At 46.8% G+C, this 12,771-nt stretch overlaps 1 protein-coding gene across 2 annotated transcripts in view; it reads right to left on the bottom strand.

Moving 5' to 3' along the window:
• Window positions 1-9,733: 9,733 nt before the first annotated feature.
• The window catches only part of Sufu (SUFU negative regulator of hedgehog signaling), a 97,876-nt gene continuing 94,838 nt past the window's right edge, over window positions 9,734-12,771 (bottom strand). The window contains exon 12 of one of the 2 annotated variants that reach the window (XM_006231546.5): window positions 9,734-12,653. In XM_006231546.5, the coding sequence (XP_006231608.1) occupies window positions 12,564-12,653 (90 nt within the window). In that variant the 3' untranslated portion in view covers window positions 9,734-12,563. The remainder of the gene's footprint in view (window positions 12,654-12,771) is intronic. The other variant, NM_001024899.1, reaches the window with a different exon arrangement.

Genomic DNA, 12,771 nt, shown 5'->3' with positions numbered 1-12,771 from the left:
CAGGTGGAGGGTCTCTGGCCACTTCATCCTAGGGATCAATCTAAAGGATTCTTTTCATTTCTCAAACATGGCTTGGAAGACATCAGGGTCTTCCAACTTCTCTACTCAGTAACTCCCAAGTTGGAGATGTTGACAGTTCTGAGAGTCCAGTCCTCCATCTCTCTCTTCCCTAATCCCACCTCTCCTTTGCTCAGAGCCTTTATTTCTGTCCAGATGCTGATCTCCCTGGTGAGTATCTCCAGGCGGTTAATGAGTGACCTCCAGCTTGCAGATCCACATAGCTCACCACCCAGGTCTCTCGGGTCCTTTTGAGTCCTGGGGCTTAGACATGGAACTGCTCACTTTCTTCTCTCTGCAGCTCAGTCCTGCTCCTGTGGTGCCTCCCGTAGCTCGTTGGACAGTCAGCTGTTTAAACACACACAGGTATGGCAGACACACAACGTAGGGTCTCTGTCTTTCACTATCCCATCTACGCAGTCAGCATGAGGAACTGCAGCTAGATCTCTCTCTTCAGTCTCAGATCTCCTACGGGTACACCAGGTTTTCTCGTGCCTTTTTCTTTTCTTTTTTGCTTTTGGTTTTCAAGATTAGGTTACTCTCGAGCTGTAGGCCTGGCTGGCCTGGAACTCAGAGGTTCACATGCCACTGCCTCATGCATACCGGGATTAAAGGCACGCACACCACCACCTGGCTGCTTTGTTTTTCTAGACATGCTCTGTGTGTAGTCCTGGCGGTCCTGGAACTCACTCTGTAGACCAGGCTGGCCTCTGCCTCCCCAGTGCTGGGATTAAAGGCATGTTCTGCCACCAGCCAGTAAAAATAAATCTTAAAAAAAATAAATAAATGAATGCAAACAAAGAGCTCAACAGTCACGTGCTGTGACATGTTTGCGGCGCCACTGAGGGGGCTGAGGTAACGGGAGCACACCGCTTGGAGACTAGCTACGGTGTACTCATATACATAAAATAAATAAATAAACCTTTTAAAAGGAAAGAAAGAGAAAGAAAGAAAGAAGGAAAGAGAGAAAGAAAGAAAAAGAAAGGAAGGAAGAAAGAAAGGAAGAAAGGAAGGAAGGTCGGTCCCAGGTGGAAGGTGCAAACACAGGTGGAAAGTGCAAAACTCCAAGAGCAAGCAATTTCCTTAACTGGGAGGGGACTCTGCAAGAGCAGAGGTCTATGAGCAACAGGTAATTCGCGGAACACTGGAGCTTCGGTATCTGACCCCGGAGGTGAGCAAATTCCCAGACCTGAGATTGGTAGGGCAGCTCCTGCCCAGTGCCAGGGGTATGAGGCTCAACTCTCACAGAAAGGCAAACAGTGGCTTCAGCCTGCGACCAAGCCAAGAGGGACAGAGCTAACACCATAGACTCACGCTGTCCTGAGAAAGCTGCAGACACACAGAAAAGCAGAAAGAACATTTTCCCCAGAGCTTGACTGAAGAGCCCCAAACTTCTTAACTGGTAATGTATAAGTTTGAAGACAATAAAAGTAAAACAAATATTTAGTTTGAAAATAATAAAGTCTCTAAGGAAGAGAAAGAAAAATAAAAATGTTTTAAAAGGTGAATAGATACTAAAAAAAAATTGAACATAGACAGTATTCATAGGAATACAGAGTGCAACTATTAAAAAATAAAGTTTCCATAGAAATGACAAAGATAGAAAAATAAAGTCTCCAATGGAAGGAGAAAGGCAAACTAAAAAGTAAAGTATAGTCTCTAAACAAAGGTAGAGAGTTAGAGAGATTAAAAAGAAATGATTTTCCATACTAAAAAATGGAAAACACCGGGTTGGGGATTTAGCTCAGTGGTAGAGCGCTTGCCTAGCGAGCTCAAGGCCCTGGGTTCGGTCCCCAGCTCCAAAAAAAAAAAAAAAAAAAAAAAAAAAAAAAAAAAAAAAAATGGAAAACACCATAGAAGAAGGCATTAGGACCCATAGAATTTTGTTTTGACTGTCAGAGTAAAAATAATTATATGTTTCAGTAAGTATTACAATTTTATATATCCTCTTTAAGAGAAATCAGAGGGCTGGAGAGATGGCTAAACAGTTAACAGCACCTACTGCTCTTCCAGAGGTCCTGAGTTCAAATCCCAGCGACCACATGGTGGCTCACAACCATCTGTAATGGGATCCGATGCCCTCTTCTGGTGTGTCTGAAGACAGCTACAGTGTACTTATATATAATAAATAAATCTTTAAAGAGAGAGAGAGAAATCAGAATAAAACAAACTTGGAGAAGACTTAAAAATTAAATACTAGTTTAGAGGGTCATAGAGCAGAGATTAAAAGATTCTTTAAACCAGAGTAAAGCACCTTCAGAAGAATCCAATCTGGAACCCAGAACAACAGCAAAAAAGGTAGTTCCAAATGAGAAAACCCACAAAGGCTCAAGAAATTAGAAATAGTAACCCATAGATATGCATCATTGAGTTAAGAATCCAGATTCTGCTTGTTGATTCTACCTTAGAGCAATGTCATACAATAGCTTCTATGTTTCATCATGTAGAGTTTGAAATTTTTAAATATGTACACATGTTGACACATCATACTATTGATCCATTCCAAGGGGCTTTGGCCTTGAACTCTGAAAAGGACGATTCTAAGATTGCACATTTGGCAAGCGCAAGGCCCTGGGTTCGGTCCCCAGCTCCGAAAAAAAGAAAAAAAAGAAAAAAAAAAAAAAAAGAAAGATTGCACATTTGGGGATGGTGGCTATCTTGGAGACTTTCGTGTTGGAGCTAATGACCTGTGATATATGTATTCCTTAGAATACAGCAATATTTTAGACATGATGACATAAAGCCATAACATATCTCACAATCCAATAGGACAACCAACTGTAGAGAGATCTGACAGGACTTTAAAGGAAATGCTCATAGAACAGAAGGGGGATATCGGATCTTCCAAAAACGAGTTTAAATAATGCTTTTATTGACTTTACATTTTCAAAATGTCATGGAGACAGCACAGATCCTGAAAAGCACTGGATTTTAGGAAGGAATGCTAAATTAGATCAGCGTAACTATGTGTTAACTTTAGAACGGAAGTTCTGTTAGGGAAGAGGTTTTGTCTTTGTTTTATCAGGAAAAGAAAAGCTATGGATTCCATCAAAATTAATAAAAATTCAATTTGACCAGGGAGACCCCTTGAAGATATTGAAGAAAGGAATCAAGAAGACCAACAAGACAGGTAACATGTATTGCTGATCCCTCGACATGGGAACAGGTCTGAGACTGTCTGAGACATAAAAATGTCTCCAACCATGACTTCAGCTAAGCGTAGCCAATAAATTTTATTGGCCACAGAATCCTCAGGACATATGCTATTCTTTCAAATGGCATGGATACAAATCTATATTATAGTTTGGTGATCTGGTCCAAACTAACTTTAAAAAAGAAAACCAAAAAACAGAGAGCAGAGAATCTTCTTTAGCTGAATGATGTATACCGCACATTCAATACATGTTAATGCAGAAATGTATATTATCTATGAATGTTTTTATGTTCACAGAAAAAAACAACCAGATACCAATGAGGTTAAAGCAGCCCTGACAAGATTCACCTTGAGGATGCTGAGACACTGAGACACACTAATTCCAGCATCCTGCTTGATCCTACCTCAGACTGCCTCAGTGATGTGGCCTCAAAATCTATACCTGGGATCATTTCAAAATGGCTAGCTAAATTGTCCACCATCACAGATGGTTCCAGCCAGGATTTCACTTGAGCCTTGAGACTGGACAACCAATGCCACAGCTAGGATTCTTAAAACTGGCCAATATCCTAAATTTTGGGCCTCCAAAAGAAAATAATGCCCCCAGACAGCAGGGAGCAATTTTAAAAGAATGATGTCACATGCCCAAGAGGTCGGGTGGATGGGTTTTGGTTGTTGGCTGGATGACAGATGTATCAATATTAAAAGGGGGTTGGTTATAAGTTGATAATGGTCTTGGTCAGGAAGGAAACAAAGTAAGGTCTGTTAGATTCAATTTACTCTTTTTCTCTTTCTTTTCCTTATTTTTTTATTCTTCTTCTCTCCTATGTACTGTTAAGAGGAAAGGGGAGGAAGGGTTAAGAAGAAAACAGGGGGGATCTAGGAATAATAGTATTAAAAGGTAGATTATTAAATTTACTAGATCAAGGAACATCAACAAACTAAATATTTTTACATTGGTATGGACTTTGTATATTGATACAAGTTTAAGGTTACATTTTGTTACAACATACTATGTATATAATGTTACAACTCTTAAGGTATTGTTCCTTTGTGATCCTTAAAAATTCAGTGTAAGTTGTAGTCCTTTGGAAAGCTGCTATTATAAACCATTCAGGATAATTAAGAAATGCAAGTGGATAGTCAACCAAGCTTACGGTCATGTTAGATACTAGTTTAGTTAATTACAGAAACAAGCTTAATTTAAATTTAGCTTCCTATAGATGTTTTCTAAGTAGATAATATGACACTTTAAGGTGTTTCATTAATAAAGGATCTTTTTTGACAGTGAGATGTGTCTACTCCTGGCAGTACCCCCCCACACTAATTCAAAGAATATTCAAAGAAAAACATTGAAGAACCTCCTTATGGAGTTTGCTTCAAAAGTGGCAAGCTAGTCACTGGGCAAAAGACTGCTCTGGCCTCAACTCCTGACAGATTGCTGTCCAAACTAGACAAACAAGACGCAGGGAAGTCAATTGCTGAACTTTGCAGGGACAGGGTAGGCAAGTCCTTCATAATTCCTGCTTCACAGGAAAGTCTGTCAAATGTTTTGGGCCAGAAGGCTAAGGATGATGTTCTAACAACTCAGAGGAATCATAGGTGACTGACCAGGCAGCCTGCTGCTTCTGTCATTTCTATAGTTTTGGAAGCTGCTTATTCTGCACTTTCTATTTACTGAAGTAATGTTCACCCTTCTCAGGGTGAGGTTGAAAACTAGATAGTTATAGTCTCACAATTAGGTTTACATTGTTTGGGATTTAATACTTTAAAGTCTAAAAAGATATTCTTAGCTTTATAAATGCAAGTTATGTAAGAAAATGATTTAGGGGGGTTGGGGATTTAGCTCAGTGGTAGAGCGCTTGCCTAGCAAGTGCAAGGCCCTGGGTTCGGTCCTCAGCTCCAAAAAAAAAGAAAAGGAAAAAAAAAAAAAAGAGAAAATGATTTAGGTACAGAACTTTGAACTCACCAAGATAAGATAGATAGTAGAGGACTTTCTCCACGGCTGCCAAATGCAAATGGACTGGACCTTGTGGGTGTAATTTTACTTGTTAACTTTTCAAAAGGCCACGTGATTGATATAGGACTCTGCTAACAACACACATGTATTGGTCTGCCTTACATTGTGTGGTTGTGCTGCACTTCTTGGGACTCCATAGAGAGAAACACACCAAAAAACTTCTGGTGGTGTGCTGTGGTTTCTTGCTACTTCTGCAGATTTGGGCTGACTGGCAGAGTGATATCCGCTGAGACAGATGTCTGGAGGGTGTAAATAGGACTCACGGACATTGACAGAGGCTGAGCTAGGCTTGTGTATAGAACGAACTGTGTGAAGCTTATAGGTCTCATGTCTTTGATCTTTGCTGCCCTGAGAGGGGCACAGCTGAGAACGTCTCCCGGTGTTTCTCCTGGTCCCTCTTGCAGACTTGAACAGAGGCTGAGGCCTGGCTGTCTCTGCTTGGTTGTACCACCACTGTTGCTAACCTGACTCCACTGAACTGAACTGCTGGAGTAACTGAAGTGTTTGCGAGTGGATTGAGCTGCTTTGCTGCCGCCTGTGAACTGAACTGCTGATTTCCAGACAACAGGAACCTTTCTAAACAGGTCCACTCCCCCCTCCCCCATATCCTTTAAAAGGGAGGTTAAAGCTTTTAAGAACCATCATTACAAATAAGGTTTGAAAACATTGAAGTTAGAGTAGCCCATGGAATGGAGCTGCCTATGGTTAGGTGGGGCTTGCCGTCTCAATTTCACTTTGATAATCCCTGAGTGTCAGACCTAGAGGCCAATCTAATCTAGGAAACCCCTCCCCGGTGAGCTGAGGTTTATTTTCCATGTGAATCCAGATCCTGTCACGCTGACAGACAGTGTTAACCAGGACAGAGTGCTTCTTAAAAATAAAGCAAACCTGGCATGGTGGCACCCACCCATGATCCTAGCTAAGGGAAACTGAGTCAAGTGGCTTCTGAGGCACTGGCTAGACCTGTCTCTCAAAAAAAGAACTGTAGTGAATGGCAGATTGTCATCAATCAGGGTATACCTAGAAGACCCCGTGCAACCTAGCCCCTGTGTCATGTGCCTCATTCAGTTCTAGCCAGTGGCTTCCCTGTGGTTCCTAAACATGCTTGTGCGTTGCTGTCTAGTCTTTCCAGCTGCTCTCCTCCTGCCTGACCTGGCCTTCCCAGATGTCTCTATAGTTTATGTCGTGTCCCAGAGACTCCTTATCCAAATATCAGCCATGCCTCAGGCGTTCCCTGACCTATTTAAAACACATCCCTCCACGGGGGCTGGAGAGATGGCTCAGTGGTTTAGAGCACTGATTGCTCTTCCAGAGGTTCTGAGTTCAATTCCCAGCAACCACATGGTGGCTCACAACCATCTGTAATGAGATCTGGTGCCCTCTTCTGGTGTGTCTGAAGATAGCTATATGTACTTATAGAAATAAAAATTAATAAAAAATAAAAAAACGCATTCCCCACTCTCCCTCTCATTTCTTCACATCATGTATCCCCACGAACATGCACACTCCTTGTTTGCTTCCATGCATGTTTGAGACAGGGCCTCATGTAGCCCAGGCTGGCCTCGAACTCCCAATCCTCCCATCCTCACCTCCCAAGTTTTGGGATGGACTGCATGGCATCCAGCCTCTATATTTGACCTTTAAAAACCATCCTTGGGCCGGAGAGATGACTCAGCAAGTAAGAACAGCTGTTATGCTTGTGGAAGCCCTGGGTTCAGTTCCCAACATCCATGGGGTGTCACTTGAAATGGCACTGGTTTGGAAGCTTTGCCTAGGGATAAGTGAGGTCAGAGGCTGCAGGGCGGCCAAGCAGCTGAGGTCCTCATTGTTGGCATCTGTGGTGAGTCCAACTTCAGCGCATACAGCGGAGGACTCAGCAGCTGAGAGGTGCTCTTGGCCAAGAAGTGGGTAGAAATGCACTTGGGGCAGACATCCATTTTCAGGGGTGAAGGGCCAAGGCAAGAGAGCTGCTCCCAGGGTAGAGAAGACAGGGGCAGAGGTCACATAAATCTTAGAGGATCTCACTATGTAGGCTCTGGTGACTAGTCTGGAACTCACTATGTAGACCAGGCTGACCTCAAATCTGCCTGCCTCTGCCTCCCAAGTGCTAGAATTAAAGGCTTTCACCACCACACCCAGCACCATCTTATTTTTTGAGAGAGGGTCTGTCACTGAGCTTGAAGGTCAGTATTCGGGTGAGGCTGGCTGGCTAGTGAGTTCCCAGGATGCATTCCCCTCTTCCCCGACACTGGTTACACCAGGCACACATGGCTGGTTTTCACATGGGTGCTGGGGACTTGGCCCTCATGCTTTCCCATAAGTTGTTCTTACCCACTGAGCCATCTGCTCAGCCTGCTTTGCACTTCTCACTGCTCACACAGTGTTACCGCAGAGCCTCGACTATACTCGTTGTGCCAACTGACGGCCACCTAGCTCTTGTGCTCCACGCCTAAGACCTCTCATGAGACTGGGGTGGATGTGAGTGGGGTGTTCAGACTCAGGTCATCAGGCTTGGCATTTACTGAACAGAAACATCTCACCAGCCTCTCACGGATTTCCTGAGTCAGCAGGACTGGCTCAGGTTTACTGAGGGCCCCCCCCCCGCCTCCCCCCCAAAGAAGGGCTGCCCCTCCCAGACCACATCCTGACCTGCCACTGCAGACTGGGATCCCATCGCTTCATTCTGCTCAGCAAATCACACCCTACTCTACCCCAACCTCCCACTCCCTCCTCCCTCTCAGTGCCTGCAGCTGCCTCAGAGCCTGGCAGGCTACAGGCTGTGCAGTGACTTCAGCTTGCTTTCCCTTGTGGTTGGGCCAGTTTGGCAAATCTCTTGGGCTCTTCTCCTACCCCCTAATGCTGGAGCAGAGGCCCCCACTTAAGGACCCAGATTAGATGCCCACAGTAACTCTGAGGTCTTCCTAGAGGAGACATTAGAGCCCACATGCCAGATCCCCTGAAGTCATAAGAAGGGGCTTCTGCTCTAGAGACTGGGACTCTAGACAGCTCTTGTCTTTCTAGACAACTTTGGCCTGGTATAGACCTCCCTTTCTGTGGTCTTTGGGACAAGATCTTCACTGACTCGTGTTTTCCTGGTAGGTTAGGTAAGAAGGGTAAGTTAAGGGTAAGTTAAGCGGGAAAGACATGGTCATGGATACCCTGGTCTTGCTGATCTGGCGTTTACTCTCCCTCTTGTTCTCTTGTCCTGGGTTCTGCAGGGACCAAGGGTCCAGGAAGGACCTACTCCGTTGCTCAGAGGCCAGCCATTCTCAGAGTTCAGAAGATGTCATAAGGGGAAGATGGACGCTAATTTCTTGGGAAACGAGTCCTCCAGATAGCTAGTCATAGGTAATGAGAAAAGGGGCTAGCCTCCACATGGGAACTGAATCTGCTCTCTGCCTTGTGATGTCTCAGGGCCTGTCACTAGTCCTGAGTGCTACCAGCCCATGCTGAGGATCAGGAGAAAGGCCCTGCCACTTGCTTGGATAGAGAAGGGGAAGAATGTGGAAGGCCCCAGATGGTTCCAAGGGTTCCAAGAAGCCTGTGTGGATGCTAGTACTTACTGCCTAGGCTGCCCCCAATCCCTCCCCGACCCCAGCACAGGCCTCTATTGATATGAGGGCCCTCAAAAGGCAGATGCCACTGGGCAGCCCAGGGAAAGACAGTATACCACTTTGCCTCTTTACCTAGCTTGGGTGTCTCTGGAAGGGTGAGCTGGCCTGTGTTGGCTGGTTCTGAGATTTTCCAGACCCGAATGCAGCCCCAGGCCCATGCAGAAGAGGCTTGATTTAGATGCCTGGTAGAAAATAGCTAGCTATAAGGGAGAACAGAGCCTGCAAAACTGGAAGTGAGAAAGCCTTTAGGCACCTTTGGGCCTCTTTAGAACCGAAGATCAGATTAGGCAGAGGAGGGGTAAACAGCTGGAGGCGTGCTCCTATACCACACTTGTGGTTCTGGCGCTTGGGAGGCTGAGGCAGGAAGATGATGATTTTGAAGCCAGCTTGGGCTACATGATGAGACCCTTTCTCAAACAAGTAGCAGCAGCAGCAGCAGCAGCAGCAGCAACTTAAACCTAAAGAGGAACGAAGCGATAAAATAGCAGAGAAGCACCTATTACCAGAGACTGTGTTCCAGCTCCAACCCCCTTGACCTTAAGGGAAACAAGACCTGTAAAGGAGGATTCTGCAAGCGCTCGTGCGTGTATGCATGTATGCATGTATGCATGCGTGTTTGGCACCCCAGGGTTTCCTCTAAGGCTCATTCTACATCTCTGAGGTTGCCAGGGTGCTGATCTTCTTGTTCCTCTACTTTAGGCATGCAGAAAGGTCCAGCAGGGATATAACTCAGAGGTAGAGCATTTGCTCAGCATGTGGCAAGGTCACAAGTTCCATCCCCCGTGCCATACTCATCCCAGGAAAACACACACACGTGCGCGCGCGTGCGCACACACTCCCACACGCACACTCACACCGTAGCATGGCAGAAAGAAGCACGCCCCGACGCTCCTGCAGATATGTTTAATGCACTTAGATTACACAGAGGAAGAGGGACAAGTGGGAACAAAATCTAAGTGAGTCACTCAAAATTTCTTACAAAAATCCTGAGCCAGCTGTAGCCCCAGGAACTGAGTCGCCACTGACATTAAAAACTGATATAAAAATGTACAAAAGTCTGTTCATTGCAGCATTCAGATCTTTGTACAAAAGCGGGTCTCCCAACAGGGTTCCTGACTTGTAACAGGGACCCAGACACCTCACCTGGCACCAACATCATGGAAGCCAGAGAGGGAAGACCAGGTTAAAAAAATACAGTTCAGGGAGTTTTCTGATCTGCCCCATAGGGGCACCAAGCTTCATGTTCTCTCCCTGCTATCAATCTCAAGACTCAGTCCCAGGACCCAGGGTCTGCAGTGTACATGCCCTCGCCCTTTAGACTCACTCCCACAGCTTCTACAAGCCCTGTTGGAGTGTCTCACTTGGAAAAGGAGTACCGTGCTTCCTTAGCACGGCAGCTGGCACAGCCACCCTCTGCAGTCCACACAGGCCCCGGAAGCTTGAGTTACAGGAAGTTGAAGTCCCTTCCTTTCAGAATCTCTGGTCCTGTGGACTTGGAAGGTTGAAGGGTGGGGAAATGTAGAGTCAGGGAGGAAGACTCCTGAACCCCTCCCCATGACGGATTAACAACCCCAAAGAGCTGGTTCGGGGAGGGAAAGAAAGGGTCCCTCTACAGAGCACCCATCACATGTCTTGGTAAGGCCAGTCTTGCTTAATCCGATGTTAGGGTCTCTTCCCAGCCAGCAGTTTAATGGTGAACCTCTTTCCCTGAGATTCCTCTGGAAGAAACCAGAGCCCGAGGGAAAGGAGACCTGGTCAGACCAGGCTGAGATCAGCCACTACAGGAGTGATGGGGGTCTGGACCCAGCAGGATTTTAGACATTCCTGAGGTGCCTGACAGGGCAGGGGGAGGAAAGACCTCAGGACCTATGGACATCTGGAGCCTACCTGCCAGTCCCTGCTCCCCAAGTATGGAGCCACCCAAGCAGGTGGTGGCAACCACCTGTCTGCAAAGATCTCACAGAATAAGGGCAAGTTGTTGACCACAGTACTAACATAAACTACGTGATGCTCATAGCATGCATTCTTGCCCCAAAGCCAGACAAATGGAGATAGGGGAGAATGCAGAAGGGGCCCTGAGGCAGGTCTCCGGAGAGAATTAGGGAGGGAGTACTATTACCACACTGGTGATGGCAAGGAACATAGGCTGTGCTGATAGCATTTCTTGGCCCATAAACTTTCAGAAGACAAGAGCTTTAAAGGTAGGGTTTGAAATGTCCTTGTGGAAAAGTCCCAGGGCGGTATGGTGTCTGTTCCAGACAGGCATCTATATTGATTGGCTGGTTAGGGTCTGCAGCCAGCCTCTCTCAGATGCTCCTGATGGGTCTGCCTCTAAGTGCTGGTTAAGCTTAGACCTAGGATATGCAGATGAGGCCAGATGGAGCCATTCCTTCAAAGGCCAATTTCTGCTTCTTTGAGACCCCAGACAGGATTCACAAGGCCCCTAGAGGCACCCGTTGTAGGTGGTGGGTAGAGGCAGCCAGAGCAGGGGAGCTCCTGCAGGGCCCCTGGCAGATAACATATCTTTCCTTGGAGACATTTGAATTTAAAGAATGAACGAAGACCATCCCCATCCACCCTGATCTAGAGGCAGGCAAGAATGCTGGAAGGGGCTTGCCAGTTCCAGTTCAGAAGAGGGAGATCTCTCCTACACAGCTCCCAAATGTCCCTGGAAGGCAAGCAGATCTGCAGTCCTGGGAGTGAGAGCAGGGAACCCACAAGAGGGCCAGGCTGCAGGAAGAGACAGTGATAGAAGACAGGTACAGAATGGATGTGGGAAAGATGAAGGGCCACAGGGAGCAGTGTCAGCAAAATGAAAGGACATAAGCTAGACAGCGTGGGCGCTGGGACTCAAGGGAAGGGGGGATCAAAGCGCTGGGGGCCCTGAGCAGGATGGGGAGGCAGTGGGCTTTACCCTCTTCTTGGGAGGCCTGGCTGGGTAAGAAAGACTGGAAGACATAGCTAGGGCCACCATGTCCTTGAGTCCCTCAAGTCCCCAGAGTCTTGTAGAAGCCTACTTCACTTGGAAGGCAGTGGCACACCTTCCAGGCCACAGCAAATCTATACCCAGGTCTACATGGAGTATGTCAGCTGTCCCCAGCCTTCTCCAGGGTCCAGAGCAGACAGGCAGCACCAAGCATCTTTTTAGGAAGAGGGTATGTGGGATGGGGGGGGCAGAGCCCCCAAACCCTTGTCTAAGAGAACAATAAAGTTCATCTAGAAATAAGTCCTGTTTAAAAATCACTATATACATGGCTTCTGAACCATCTTTGCTGAGCAATAAAAATACCATCCGGTTTCCACAACATTCTCAGGAAAGAAAAAGCAACGGTTCCGCAGGGTGGAGCAGCCTGAGAAGCTCACTGGGGCTGATCAGGCAGTGTCCTCATGTGCATTCTGCACACCAGGCTGTATGATGTCTTATCCCAGGAGCGCATCAGTGAAACCTGGGGCATCAGCGGGTGTGTGGGGAGGGTCTGCAGGTGCACCCTTACTCACTCACTGACACGTAGGACAGGGGCCTGGTCACATGGGCTTGGTTGCTAGGAGTGAGGCCCCGCTGAGCCCGAGGTGGGCGGGGCCTGTGATGGGTGTGGTACTTTGCAGTCATCCCTCACATTTGCCCTTTTATTCATGGGTGTCTCCTTTACAAGCTGCCACACTGGAAGTCACTAGGAGCAGCTGGGCTCCTCTTGGCCCCTGCAGGGCCTAGCTCAGGCTAGTGCAGCGGACTGTCGAACACCACGTCGGGGAGGATGGACACTTTGAGCTTCTTTTCAGGCCAGCTGTACTCTTTGGGAAGTTTAAACTGTGAAGAGAGCAAGCAGAGTAGTTAGCTGCCTTCTAAGACAGTGCCCAGAGAGAGGCAGCACGCTGCCCCACACCCTGTCATTAGGCTGTTGGGAACAAGACAGGCTACTGTAGAC

This window comes from Rattus norvegicus, chromosome 1 (genome assembly GCF_036323735.1).
Source record: "Rattus norvegicus strain BN/NHsdMcwi chromosome 1, GRCr8, whole genome shotgun sequence".
NCBI lineage: Eukaryota > Metazoa > Chordata > Mammalia > Rodentia > Muridae > Rattus > Rattus norvegicus.
The sequence above is the reverse complement of the archived record's forward strand: the minus strand, read 5'-3'. Positions and strand labels throughout refer to the sequence as shown.